The following is a 15,195-nucleotide window of genomic DNA, read 5'->3' as shown; positions in this document are numbered from 1 at the left end:
ACTTTATCACCCTCAGTAAAGTGCTCTGGCATCATAGCTCACAGTAACCTCAAACTCTTGGGCTCAAAGAGATTCTCTTGCCTCAGCCTCCCTGGTACCTGGGACTATAGGTGCCCACCATAGCACATGGCTATTTTTTAGAGATGGGGTCTTGCTCTTGCTCAGGCTGGTCTTGAAATTCTGAGCTCAGGCAATCCACCCAACTCAGCCTCTCAGAGTGCTAAGATTACAGGCATGAGCCTTCGTGCCCAGCCAGCAAATTGCATTTCAGCAAGGATTTGAATGCAGTGTCAAAACTTCCCCACTACCTCCTGCATTTGTGACCAGCCTGGGACAGGTAGGGGGCCAGAGGAATACACATGTTTTAAGGAGTCCTGGAAGAATTGAAGAGGAGAAATTAAATGAAGATATTTTGGCAATCATTGTCCACCAAAGCCAATGCTAAAATGTCTCCATTAATAGTTTCAAGAGCAAATGTGGAATTCTGGAAAAAGAAACAGCAATGCCATTTCCCCAAGGCACTCACCCATTCCTGTCACAGGGCAAGACTCCCCAGAGGTCCAGGCCATCCCTCGTTAAGGTCCCTGTCTAAACAGACAAATACTTGGTTTACCTCTGCAGCGAAGACTCCATCACGAAGACAAATAAGGTCGGTTTTAATAGGAAAATGTACTTCACAAACATATTATCAAGACTATTACATCAAGGGGAGATGTGACAAGGAGTCCTTGGTGGAAGTTTTGATGAGTTCACAGCAATTACCTGACAAATAGACAATTTCTTTGAGCTTTAACGCCCTCCATGGTAGGGTGAAGAAAACGGGGCCTTCTGCACAACTTCAGAAGACTGTTTTGAGGGTGTAATGGTAGACTGAATGGAAAGGAAAGGCCGGGGTAAGCCTGTAAGAGTTATAAAATGAGTGCTTCCCAGTTTTTATAGCAGAAGTTAGAATATGTCATCACCAGAAAGAAGTAGTGGAGTCCAATATTTCCCTCCAGGGCATTCCTTGTGAAAAGACGAACGCAATTGTTTGCTACTTGATACCTATCTAGTAAAAGCATTTGCTGGCATTTCTCTCAGTGCTGTGGCAGGATGGTTCAAACACCAGCTGTGTGACCTGGGAAAATGACTTCATCTTCACGGGCCTTATCTGTAACATGGTCAGAATCTCACAGAGTTGTTGTGAGAATTAAATGAGATAATGTTAGGTATATAATTAAATATCTAGTATATAGTAAAAGCTAATAATAATGGTAATTATTCATGGCTATTTCTCATTTTTTAATTCAAATTCAATTCACAATTATCTTTCTCATTCCTGTTTCTTTTTCCAAGTCCAAGGATATGATCTCCTAAACAGACTCTCTTTTCTTACGATGCTAGTTTGATCACAAAATAATACTGAAACGGTGGCAAGAACCATATTAACTTTCTGCTCTTGATAGATCCTTCTGATACTCCAATAATCATAAAACACAGCTCAGATCTCATTAACTCTCTGCTATCAAAACCTTCAATGCATTGTTTAATGAGTACAGTTTCAGCTGGGGAAAATAAGAATGATGGGGATGGTCACAGAACCGTGAGAACGTATTTAATGTCAGTTAACACTACACTTAAAAATGGTTAAAATGGTAAATTTTATGTTCTGTATATTTTACCATGATAAGAGATTAAGGCAACAACAACAAAACCTTTCATGGCTTTCTGCTGCTTAAAGAATAAGTAAAAATGTTCTAATCAGACTTTCAAGGTCCACAGACATACGCTCCCATTACTAATGTCCTGCTCTAATGAAAACCATACACTGTGTTGCTTTCCTGCAAGGATTTGACAAGGAGTGACAGGAGTCCTTGGTGGAAGCTTTTGCCAATGCTCACCTGCCCATGAAGGCACTTCTATCTTTTCCTCTTAAAACTCCCACTGTCAAGAGAAGGTGGAATACGAAGCTGGTCGGGAATAACTGGCCATGAATAAAGTGTAATTTTAAGCAATAAAATACAGATGGGAAAATGTAGTAAAGGTTGGAGCCAAGTCTCATAGTAAAACAGGGTTTACTAAACTCTTCCTTTTTGATTCTCTCATTAATTCAATAAATATTTATTGAGCATGGACTATATGCCAAGAAATACTTATAGCATTAGGGACACAGCAGTGACCATAGTTAACGATTTAAATTTTGTTCTTTGTATGAGGGTTTTGACTGCAGTGGGAGGAAATCCTTTATTCATTCATTGTTTTTCATAGAATATTGAAGTTGGAGGGACTTCACAATTCTTCTATTCGGTACCCATGCCCCCTCCTCTAAACCTGAGAATCTGAGAGCCCAAGAGAGATACGTATCCCAGATCACACAGCCAGCCGGAGATAATCATGAAACCAGCTGTCCACATTCTACATTTCCTGCCTGGCGAGAGGATAAAAACACTGTCCACGACGACAGTGACGACAAAGGTGGCAGTGACAGTGAGGATGAGGCACACGTACCTTGTCAAAGCAGACAAGGTTTAATTGTCCACATACATTGATCCTCTGGGGGCTAATACAGAAGATGCCTTTCTTCTTCAGCCTCCTCTGGGCGTAGATAATGCCCGTGGTCAGGGCAGCAGGCAGAGCAGGGGGAACTGCGATTGTGATGACATCGAGGGCTTTCTTCACCACCTCCTCGAGAGGTTCCTGGAAGATAGTCATTCTTTAACCATGACAGATAAATCAGTAATAGATAGCATGTGACTTTTTTTCTTCTTTTTGTTTAGGTTAAATTTCTAGAAACAGTATCATTAGGTGAAAGGGTATGACCATGTTTATAGCTTTCGATAATTACTCCCAAAGTGCAATAAAAAGGCTTGTAATGATTCATACTGCTATCAGCAGAGAATAATGTACCAGTTTGCCATGCCCTTACCAACCTTGAGGATCCCATTTTATTTAAAATTCTTCATTTGATAGATACAAAACTACTACTTTACAGAAACAAATATATTCTCAGATTGAAATGGGAAAAATGGTTTAGGGAAAAGCACAAGGAAGAGTATAGAGGTATGTTGATATCTCAATACACAAATTGTTTTATCCTACAAAATCTGATTGTTATTGTGGAACTTAGTGATCAGTTGCCTATATTGGGGAACTGGAAGGCTATAAGCAGGTTTCGGCGTTAGGCTTTGTTTCCCAGGCTGTAAATCCTGCCCTAGATGAACACCCACATGCAGAGTATGAACTACATAGGGATGAGGGTCTGTGCGCAGGTAACAAAACAGCAAAGGCAGCTGACCTTGCTGAGTACAAAGACGCACAGAGTATAGATCATGCCGATGGTGGCCGTCCCCACAAGGCACAGGAGGAACCTGATGGCATCCCTGTAGAGTTTAAAATTCATTGGTTTGGGGTAGAGAATGGATCTCACGAGGTCCCCCTTGGCAGTGTTGAAACCTGAAACAGCAAACAGACATCCCACTCTCAGGGTGACAGACCCTACTGCGGCTGCTCTTCTAAGCCTCAGCATTGCCTTTGATTTCCTCTAGTGACATTTAAACAGTGTTTAAACCCAAAGGCAATTGAAAGATAAATGGAAAAACACCTAAGTGCTAGAATGGAAAGTCTTTCTTGAGCCCAGGACTCTTTCTGGCCTTCCTTCCCCCTGCCTCCAATTTCAATGCATTCCAGAGATAGAAACTAGAGGAAGAGTAAAGCGCAACTTTTCCAAATGTAACTTTATTTCAAAGAAATGACTCAGGAGCACACACACACACACACCAATTGAATTGAAATTAAATGGCCAACTAAATACCAATGGACTCAGGTTTCTTGTATCTTTCAGTGGTTTCTAGCCTTGCCTGCCTAGAAAAAACTTGGGATTTGGAATTAGAAGACATGAGTTCTAGGTCCAGCTCTGTCGATTACTAGCTATGTTATTTTTAAAAGTTCACTTGCATTGTGTGGCCTCAGCCTATTGAAGTATAAGGTGGGGACAGCTGCCATTTTTGCTCAGCTGGTTTGATATGTGGTATTGTTTACTAACTGAAAAGCACATTAGTAGTAATTATTGTCATCAATATTATCATTTTTACTGCATATACCATAGTTCAATTGGCATTTAAAATACATCAATTTACAAACATTTGATTTGTTATCTAAAGGCTGCTCCTTACCTAATACATTTAAGGCACTAAACAAACTGAATGGGAGGGTTTTATTAACACTAGCAACACAAAGGGGTTGGTGCTAACCTGTCTGCAGCACCACTGCTCTCACCATCCCAGAGCTCGCTGCCTTGGCCTGGATCACCTCTGTTCCACAGAAGAGGACGTGGCGTTTGTAATCAGCTTCACTCTGTGTTTTCCAGGGCACAGAGCTATCCACCTTGGGTAATGGTGTTTTAGTGACTGGAATACTCTCTCCTGCAGAAAATAAGCACCTCATTTTGTGGGGTAAAAGCCTTCACTCATTTGCCTCATGCCTACACTCACTCATCACACAGCAGACATTTGCTGCGAGCCTTCCAGGTGGCAGAGACACCCTAGATTTGGGGGGATACAAGGATAAACATAGCTCTTGTTTCTGAGAAGTCTGTAGTTAACAGGGGGAGACAGACATGTAAACAAATAGGTATAATGCAGTATTATAAAGACTGAGTATTGTAAATCAAACATGGATGTTAAGGTAACTGGAAGTAACTACTTAGGGAACAGCAAGGTGTATAGTCTAGAACATAGGGCATGGTGACAAGGGCCGAGAGAGCTACATAGGAGCCTAAGCATGGCCAGCTCCAATTGTGCCATATTTAAACATTTAAATATTTTTCTAAAGGCATTGGTGGATGAAGAAGTGTGGGGAGATATTTAAATGTTTTAATTAGGAGAGCAATACACGGCTCATTGCATTAAAGTTCTGAAATACACAAAAATCTAGAAATGTAAAATCCACATAGATGGAAACAAATGAAGCCCTCCCAGCAACACTGATAAGACAAACAAGTTGAAACTGGCACAGGTGAATTGTATTTATGTGTGAGAGCCACACATAAACACGTGTTATGTGTGCCACAGTAGAGGTGGTGCCACAGTAGAGGGGGTGAAACTACAGTCTGGTGAGGCTGGAGGTTGTACATGTAGCTGGGAAGTGACCAGAGTCCCGGGTGGAAGGGATGAAGTCTGAACTAGGCCCTGGCTGTGGGAATAGAAAGGAAGTGCTGGATTCAGGAAATAAGGAAGAAGCTACGAAATTTGAAGACATTGTCATATTGGCAGGTTACAGAGATAGAGGGATTGAAATGGCTTCCAGGCTCCTGACTTGGGAGGTGAGCAGAGGGTGGCTTTATTCATAAGCAGAGGGATTATAGGCGGAGAGAAAGAATCACCCTTCTGCCACTGTGAGCTGAAGCAGTTGAGATTCCTTGCAGGTACTGAGAGAGTTGGATCTGGAGCTCAGGTGAAAGGCTTCACTTGTGATATTTAGTCAGAGCCTATTAGCCTAAAATTAAAGCCATGAAAACAGACAAGATTCATAGGGACTACGTCTGGGTTAAGAAGAGGCAAGGACAACGCCGGAGCACTGAGCAGTAGCAGCAACTCGGGAGATGGAGGAATAGGAATGGCATAAGGGACTGCATGGGTGTGGTCAGTGGTAAGGAACTTGGAGAGAGAGGGTCATCTTAAAAGGTTAGAGAGGGGACAGCTTGCAGAAGGAGAGATGGTCAGAATAGTCAAATGCAACAGAATGGACAATAAGATGAGAAACTTACAGGATCCACTGGATCTGACAATGGGGACCAGGTAGCTTTGTCAGAGCAGTGGTAGGGGCATCCTGCTTGGGCTGAAGAGCTAATACAAGGTGCTGAATGAAGCTGTGAAGGTAACTATGGCCTGTCCTGAGTAGCAAGCTTAAAGCCTCCCACTAGTCTTTGCAGGGTGGGCAGCACAAAATAGAACTGTACTCTGGGGCACTGGGACTGTTTTGATTAGGAAAACAATACCTGGCATGCCAAAGGCCCCAACATTATAGACTTTTATGAATCAATGGATTCTTGGGAGAAAAGAACCTGACCTGCCATGATCTGCCACATTTTACCTTTTTTAAAAAGTTCATATAGTAGGGAAATGTGTGTTCCCATCTCCATTTCATGCCTTTATTGTCTGCCTAAGAAAAATGGATTCGATATGGGAACCACAGTACACCAATTGTGCATTCATAGCCTCCCATTTCATTTCTGAAAAAGACTTTATGGTTCTTCATCTTATAGAAATGTTGGCACAACATCTCACCATTAAGCTGTGTGACTGAAAAATCAAGGCGGTGGCCTTGAGCGAGTCACTGCTCTCTGGATCTCACCTGTGAAGAGGGTGACCTCTGAGGTTACTCCCAGTTCCAGAACGCTATTTAAAAATGAAATACAGGCCATTGCTGGAATCTCATGATAGGCAATGGACCCCTGAGCTCCCACTTTTAATTCCACTCTATGTCTCTAGTCTTTTTTACCATCACTTCTAACTCTGTATTTCTTCAGTCAATCACCACCAGTTTCCACAGGTCATAGCAGACACAATTGTTAGGGCGGAACCCTGACATAACAGGGTGGAGACAAGATGGCTGACTGAAGCCAGCTTTCCACAGAGGCTCCTGTCCAGAAGGAGAGTTAAAGGACAGAAATTTAGCAAGTAACCTGGTGGATTAGAGCTACACCAAGAGAGAAGGTTGAAGAACACACATCAACCCTGCTGAGGCGAGCTACACCCCAAGGCCATAAACAAAAGTTACAAAATCCATCACCAAGTGGATGGGAGTCCCCTCCCCCATGAGAATGGCTCAGAGTGCCCCACAAACAAACGAGCAGAGTTCAAAGTTCCTCCAACTACACTCCACGGGAGAAACCCTCTAAAAACTGGACCTACCTCCCCTACTAGGGTGCCATGGCATTCTCCTGCCAGGCATAAAACTGTATAAAACTGTATATATTCTCTACCTGCAATTCTGAGCTCCCAGCACTCCCCTCCAATCTCACTCTGAGGTCTGGAGGCCTGCTCCCCAAGAGTCCAGATTCTTGGGTGATTTCTTAAGGGGTTTGGACAGGGCCTAAACTGCAGCTGGTCAGTGCTGACTCTGTGGCATGGGAGTGAGGAGAGAACGGTTGGCTGAAAGGGAACCACACTGGAGGGATGGTGCCCCGAGGTGCAGAGCAACAGCCGTCTTTTGGCAACAATAGGGCTCACTCCTGGATATTCCGAAGCCATACCCCCTGTCTCCCTGGGCAACCAGAGGAGGCTGGGCATCTACTCAGGTGGCAACCACCATGGAACAGATCTGGGATGGAAATGCAGGCCCCCTGAGACTTCAACCCAGAGTAACTGTTTCACTAGGGTTGAACAGTGACCAGCTGAAAACAAGACAGAACCACTTAGCCCCACCACACCAAACAGGTCTCCAGTTTCTCAGGCCATGGCACTGTATGGGTCCTCGACAAAGCTCCAGGGGAAGAATCAAATGGTATAAAACAATCATGGGGCGGAATCAGCGGAAAAACTCTGGTAACATGAATAACCAGAATAGATCAAACCCCCCAAGGAAAGATATGTAACTGAAGATCCCATTCATAAATAGCTAGCCGAACTGTCAGAAATCGAATTCAGAATTTGGATTGCAAACAAGATTAATAAAGTGGAGGAAAATTTGGGATTAGAAGTTCAAGGAGCAATTCAAAAGTCGGAATTAGAAATTCGAAGAGAAATTCAAAAGTTGTCTCAAGAATTTAACAAATTTAAAGACAAAACCACCAACGATTTTGATGCACTGAAGTAAGAATTTGAAGCCCTCAAATATCTGAAAAATACAGTAGAATCCCTCAGTAACAGAGTTAGTCAGCAAGCAGAAGAAAGGATTTCTGACATTGAAGACAAAGCCTTTGAACGTTCCCAAACCTTCAAAGAAGAAGAGAAATGGAGAGCAAAAATGTATCATTCTCTCAGAGAGCTCTGGGATAATTCAAAGAAGGCTAATATCTGCCTCATTGGAATCCCTGAAAGTGATAAAGTGGTCTCGCAAGGCACAGAGGCCCTTCTCCATGAAATTATGAAAGAGAATTTTGCAGACATGCCTAGAGATTCTGAAATTCAGATAGCAGACAGTTTCAGAACCCAGCACGATTCAGTCTGAACAAGATATCCCCAGGCATATCATAATTAACTTCACTAAAGTTAATATGAAGGAGAAAATTCTGAAAGCAACCAGACCTAAGAAATCCATTACCTACAAAGGGAAGAATATTAGAATGACTGCAGATCTCTCTGCTGAAACCTTTCAAGCCAGAAGAGGGTGATCATCAACTTTTAATCTCCTAAAGCAAAATAACTTTCAACCCTGAATCCTGTATCCAGCTAAACTGAGTTTCATTTATGATGGAGAAATTAAATACTTCAATGACATTCATATGTTGAAGAAATTTCCCATAACCAAACCAGCTCTTCAGGATATTCTCAGACCTAGCTTCCATAATAACCAGCCCAATCCTCTACCACAAAAGTAAACTCACTCAGAAACTTTTGATCAAACTCAAATTTCCACACTGGTGAAAGGATTAAAAATGTCCACTGAACTTTTGAAAAACTCGATACCCAAAATTATACCAGACTTATCAATATTCTCCATTAATGGGAACGGCTTAAACTGTCCTCTAAAGAGGCACAGGTTAGCTGACTGAATACAAAAACTCCAGCCAGATATTTGCTGCATACAAGAGTCACATCTTACCTTAAAAGATAAATATAGACTCAGGGTGAAAGGATAGTCATCCACATTTCAGGCAAATTGTAATCAGAAAAAAGCAGGTGTTGCAATTTTATTTGTGGACGCAATAGGCTTTAAACCAACAAAAGTAAGGAAGGATAAGAATGGTCATTTCATATTTGTTAAGGGTAATACTCAATATGATGAGATTTCAATTATGAATATTTATGCACCCAACAAGAATGATCCTCAATTTATAAAAGAAACTCTGAAAGACATGGGCAACTTAATTTCCTCCAGCTCCATAATAGTCGGAGATTTCAACAATCCTTTGCCAGTGTTGGATCGATCCTCCAACAAGAAGCTGAGCAAAGAAATCTTAGATTTAAACCTAACCATCCAACATTTGGATTTAGCAGACATCTACAGAACATTTCATCCCAACAAAACTGAATACACATACTACTCATCAGTCCACAGAACATACTCCAAAATCTATCACAGCTTAGGTCACAAGTCTAATCTCAGTAAATTTAAAGGAATGGAAATTATTCCTTGCATCTTCTCAGACCACCATGGAATAAAAGTTGAACTCAGTAACAACAGGAATCTGCATACTCATACAAAAACATGGAAGTTAAATAACCTATGCCGAATGATAGCTGGGTCAGAGATGAGATTAAGAAGGAAATTGCCAAATTTTTGAAATAAAACAACAATGAAGACACAAATTATCAGAACCTCTGAGATACCTCAAAGGCAGTCCTAGGAGGGAAATTTATAGCACTGCAAGCCTTCCTCAAGAGAACGGAAAGAGAGGAAGTTAACAACTTAATGGGACATCTCAAGCAACTGGAAAAGGAAGAACATTCCAATCCCAAACACAGTAGAAGAAAAGAAATAACCAAAATTAGAGCAGAATTAAATGAAATTGAAAACAAAAGAATTATACAACAGATCAATAAATCAAAAAGTTAGTTTTTTGAAAAGGTCAATAAAATAGATAAACCTTTGGCTAACCTAACCAGGAAAAAAAGAGTAAAATCTCTAATCTCATCAATCAGAAACGACAAAGACAAAATAACAACAGACTCCTCAGAAATTCAAAAAATCCTTAATGAATATTACAAGAAACTCTATTCTCAGAAATATGAAAATCTGAAGGAAATTGACCAATACTTGCAAGCACATCACCTTCCAAGACTTAGCCAGAATCAAGTGAAAATGTTGAACAGGTCCATATCAAGTTCTGAAATAGCATCAACCATACAAAATCTCCCTAAAAAGTAAAGCCCGGGATCAGATGGCTTCACGTCAGAATTCTACCAAACTTTAAAGAGGAATTAGTACCTATATTATTCAACCTGTTCCAAAATATAGAAAAAGAAGGAAGACTACCCAATACGTTCTATGAAGCAAACATCACCCTGATCCCCTAACCAGGAAAAGACCCAACAAGAAAAGATATTTATAGACCAATATCACTAATGAATATAGATGCAAAAATATTCAACAAGATCCTAACAAACAGAATCCAGCAACACATCAAACAAATTATACATCATGACCAAGTCAGTTTTATCCCAGGGTCTCAAGGCTGGTTCAATATACATAAATCTATAAGTATAATTCAGCACATAAACAAATTAAAAAACAAAGACCATATGATTCTCTCAATTGATGCCAAAAAAGCTTTTGATAATATACAGCATCCCTTCATGATCAGAACACTTAAGAAAATTGGTATAGAAGAGACATTTCTTAAACTGATAGAGGCCATCTATAGCAAACCCACAGCCAATATCATATTGAATGGAGTTACATTGAAATCATTTCCACCCAGATCAGGAACCAGACAAGGCTGCCCATTGTCTCCACTGCTCTTTAACATTGTAATGGAAGTTTTAGCCACCACAATTAGGGAAGAAAAGGTGATCAAGGGTATCCATATACGGTCAGAAGAGATCAAACTTTCGCTCTTTGCAGATGATATGATTGTATCTTTGGAAAATACCAGGGATTCTACTACAAAACTCTTAGAAGTGATCAAGGAATACAGCAACACCTCAGGTTAAAAAAATCAACATTCATAAATTGGTAGCCTTTATGTACCAACAATAGTCAAGCTGAAAAAACAGTTAAGGACTCTATTCCATTCACAGTAGTGCCAAAGAAGATGAAATATTTGGGAGTTTATCTAATAAAGGATGTAAAAGATCTCTATGAAGAGAACTATGAAACTCTAAGAAAAGAAATAGCTGAAAACGTTAGCAAATGGAAAAACATACCATGCTCATGGCTGGGAAGAATCAACATTGTTAAAATGTCCATACTACCCAAAGCAATACACAATTTTAATGCAATCCCTATTAAAACTCCACTGTCATACTTCAAAGATCTTGAAAAAATAATACTTTGTTTTATATGGAATCAGAAAAAACCTTGAATAGCCAAGACATTACTCAGAAATAAAAACAAAGCAAGAGGAATCACGCTACCAGACCTAAGACTATACTATAAATCGATAGTGATCAAAACAGCATGGTACTGGCACAAAAACAGAAGTAGATGTCTGGAACAGAATAGAGAACCAAGAGATGAATCCAACTACTTACTGTTATTTGATCTTTGACAAGCCAATTAAAAACATTAAGTGGTGAAAAGATTCCCTATTTAACAAATAGTGCTGGGTGAACTGGCTGGCAACCTGTAGAAGACTGAAACTGGACCCACACCTTTCACCATTAACTAAGATAGAGTCTCACTGGATAAAAGATTTAAACGTAATACATGAAACTATAAAACTACTAGAAGAGAGTGCAGGGAAAACGCTTGAAGAAATCGGGCTGGGCGAGTATTTTATGAGAAGTACCCCCTGGGCAATTGAAGCAGCTTCAAAAATACACTACTGGGACCTGATCAAACTAAAATGCTTCTGCACAGCCAAGAACACAGTAAGTAAAGCAAGCAGACAGCCCTCAGAATGGGAGAAGATATTTGGAGGTTATGTCTCCAACAAAGTTTTAATAACCAGAATCCACAAAGAACTCAAACATATATGCAAGAAAAGAAGAAGTGATCCCATCGCAGGCTGGGCAAGGGACTTGAAGAGAAACTTCTCTAAAGAAGACAGGCACACGGCCTACAGACACATGAAAAAATGCTCATCATCCTTATCCATTAGAGAAATGCAAATCAAAACTACTTTGAGATATCATCTAACTCCAGTAAGATTAGCCCATGTCACAAAATCCCAAGACCAGAGATGTTGGCGTGGATGTGGAGAAAAGGGAACACTTCTACACTGCCGATGGGAATGCAAATTAATACCTTCCTTTTGGAAAGATGTTTGGAGATCTAAAATACACTTAGAGATCTAAAAATAGATCTGCCATTCAATCCTGTAATTCCTCTACTAGGCATATACCCAGAAGACCAAAAATCACATCATAACAAAGATATTTGTACCAGAATGTTTATTGCAGCCCAATTCATAATTGCTAAGTCATGGAAAAAGCCCAAGTGCCTATCGATCCACGAATGGATTAATAAATTGTGGTATATGTACACCATGGAATATTATGCAGCCTTAAAGAAAGATGGAGACTTTACCTCTTTCATGTTTACATGGATGGAGCTGGAACATATTCTTCTTAGTAAAGTATCTCAAGAATGGAAGAAAAAGTATCCAATGTACTCAGCCCTACTATGAAACTAAGTTCTGGCTTTCACGTGAAAGCTATAACCCGGTTATAACCTAAGAATAGGGGGAAGGGAGAAAGGGAGGGGAGAGTGGGGGGAGGTGGGCAGAGGGAGGGTGACTGGTGGGATTACACCTGCAGCGCATCTTACAAGGGTACATGTGAAACTTAGTAAATGTAGAATGTAAATATCTTAACACAATAACTAAGAAAATGCCAGGAAGGCTATGTTAACCAGTGTGATGAAAATGTGTCAAACGGTCTATCAAACCAGTGTATGGTGCCCCATGATTGCATTAATGTATACAGCTATGATTTAATAATAAAATAATAATAATAAAAATGAAATACAGTTAACAAATGTAATCAGTGTAACCTAGTTTCTTGTGCCCTCAATGAATCCCCAAAACAATAAAAAAAATGAAATACGGTTCATGCACAATACCCAATGTGTGTTTTGGAAGTAGCAGATTTACCAAATGCTGCATCATGAAATTTATCACATTTTCAGGACAGGCCTAGAAGAACATGGAGAGAAATACTGTGGGATTCAGGATGTCATTAGAGGCTTTCAAACTCTCCAAGTTTATTTGAAGACACTTTATATAAAAATATTAAATATAAAAGTCATAGACAATTCTGAAAAATCTAATGATCTCTACTATCTTTTATGGTAAAATGTGAGGGTTGTAATAATCTTTTGTTCAAGAAGAAAATGCTAAACACTCAAAAAGTTATGACTGTATCAAACTTAGCACATAGAAAGCAGCTTTAATTTCAACTCTCAGATCCATCCCCAACAGAACTGGGATTTGTGGAAATAAGAAGTTCCTACCACAGCCTCATGTTTTGCAGTGGGAGGCGGAGCAGGGACCATGGTAGCGTGGAGTCCAGCTCAGCTCAGAGATGCTGAGGCTATGGAAAAAGAACCCACCTGTCAGCATGCCTTCATCTACCACACAGCTGCCATCGATCAGAACGGCATCACATGGCATTTGCACTTTGTTCCCTGTCAAAATTAATAAATCTCCAGGTACCAGGAGGCGTGACTCCAGTTCTTGGACTCCAGCTGAAAGAGTGAGGAGACAGGTTGAGTCAGGTTCTTTCCCACAAAAATTACCTGTCCAACATTTATTCAAGTTGAAAATCAATGAAAAAGCAACCAGCCCAGTTTTTTTAAGGGAAGACATTCCTCAACATGGATTAAAAGTCTGGGGGAAAAAATATAAACCATGTAATATAAAAACTTTTGGGTGAGAGAAAAAGAAGTAAAGAAAAAAACTAATGGCAAATTCAGAAAATGTATTTGATATTTACATTACAGACAAAAGATCAATATTCTTAATATATAGAGTTCCTTAAAAAGAGATGTATAGCAAATAAATGTCTAACAAAAATGCTGGATGTTAACAGTTCACACAAAAGCAAAATACAAGTGGTGTGTTAAATGTTTGAAAGTCTATTCATTCTTACTCATCATGTAGAAATTAAAGTTCTTTCCTTCCTTCCTGATTGGCTGCCTTTATGTCTTTCCTTCCTTGTAGAGTCCCAAAGCTATCATAGATTCAGCGGGACAGGCACAACTCAGCCTGCAGTTAGCTGGGTGGGGTGGGCTGCCAGCTCACTGCGGGGTGCTGGAATGAGCTATGTGCTCAGGATGGAAAGACATTTGCATGGCCTAGTACAGGGCGTCAGAGCCTGAGCAGGTTGGGAGGGGGCCCCATGGTGGCAGTGGCCTGGGGAGCAGGGGCCAGGGCACAGGGGTTGGGGAGCAGGGTTGAGGAGCAGAAGGAGTTTCAGCAATGATGGCAGATTAGTTACGTTCAGGCACAAAGGATACTATAGACAAATAAGTATAGTAGTCCCCCATCTGCAGCTTTACTTTCCTCAATTTCAATTACTTGCAGACAACTACGGTTGGAAAATATTAAATGAACAAGTCCAGAAATAAGTATGGAAGTGCCATGGCATCACAGCTCTCAACAACCTCAAACCCCTGAGCCCAAGCGATTCTCTTGCCTCAGCCTCCCAAGTAGCTGGGACATTGAGGCACCCACCACAACGCCCCTCTATGTTGTTGTTATTGTTGTTACAGTTGTCATTGTTTAGCTGGCCCGGGCTGGGTTAAAACCCGTCATCCTCAGCGCACATGGCTAGAGCTTTGACCGCTGTGCTACGAGTGCTGAGCCAATTCATAAGCTTTTTATTGTGCACTATTCTGAATAGCATGATGAAATATTGTGCTGTCCTGCTCTCTCCTACCCAGGACATGAATTATTCCTCTGGATAATTATCCCTCTGGTTATGGAAGTAAAAAAAGAAAAAAATGCTACCTGTTTGTTACTCACTTAGTAGCCATCTTGGTTCTCATATCAATTGTTATGGTAACAAGTCCTCATTTCAAGCAGCCCTTATTTTACTTAATAATGGCCCAAAAGCACACAAGTAGTGATGCTGACAATTCACATATGTCAAAGAGAAGCTGTTTAAGTGAAAAGGTGAAAGTTCTCAACTTAATGAAGAAAGAGGAAAAGAATTGTATACTGAGGTTGCTGAGATCTACACTAAGCAAAAAATCTATTTGTGAAATTATGAAGAAGGAAAAAGAAATTCATGTTTGTTCTGCTGTTGTACCTCAAACTGAAAAAGTCACTAACACAGTATGTAAGTGCTTAGTTAAAATGGAAAAGGCGTGAAAGGAGTGGGCAGAAGGCATGAACGGAAACATGTTCTTACTGATGCCATCAGGCTCAGTACTACTCATGATTTCAAGCAC

General features: G+C 40.4%; 1 protein-coding gene across 6 annotated transcripts in view; it reads right to left on the bottom strand.

Moving 5' to 3' along the window:
- ATP13A4 (ATPase 13A4) overlaps positions 1 to 15,195 on the bottom strand; it is a 189,881-nt gene that overhangs the window by 56,816 nt on the left and 117,870 nt on the right. For all 6 annotated transcript variants that reach the window (XM_053564731.1, XM_053564732.1, XM_053564733.1 and 3 more), the window contains 5 exons: positions 13,354 to 13,488; positions 4,230 to 4,400; positions 3,275 to 3,432; positions 2,488 to 2,676; positions 527 to 588 (listed from right to left, as the gene is read on the bottom strand). In XM_053564731.1, the coding sequence (XP_053420706.1) occupies positions 527 to 588; positions 2,488 to 2,676; positions 3,275 to 3,432; positions 4,230 to 4,400; positions 13,354 to 13,488 (715 nt within the window). The remainder of the gene's footprint in view (positions 1 to 526; positions 589 to 2,487; positions 2,677 to 3,274; positions 3,433 to 4,229; positions 4,401 to 13,353; positions 13,489 to 15,195) is intronic.

The sequence above is a fragment of the Nycticebus coucang genome, chromosome 16 (assembly GCF_027406575.1).
Source record: "Nycticebus coucang isolate mNycCou1 chromosome 16, mNycCou1.pri, whole genome shotgun sequence".
NCBI classification, from domain to species: domain Eukaryota; kingdom Metazoa; phylum Chordata; class Mammalia; order Primates; family Lorisidae; genus Nycticebus; species Nycticebus coucang.
Note: the sequence above shows the minus strand (reverse complement) of the source record. Positions and strands in the feature narration are given on the sequence as shown.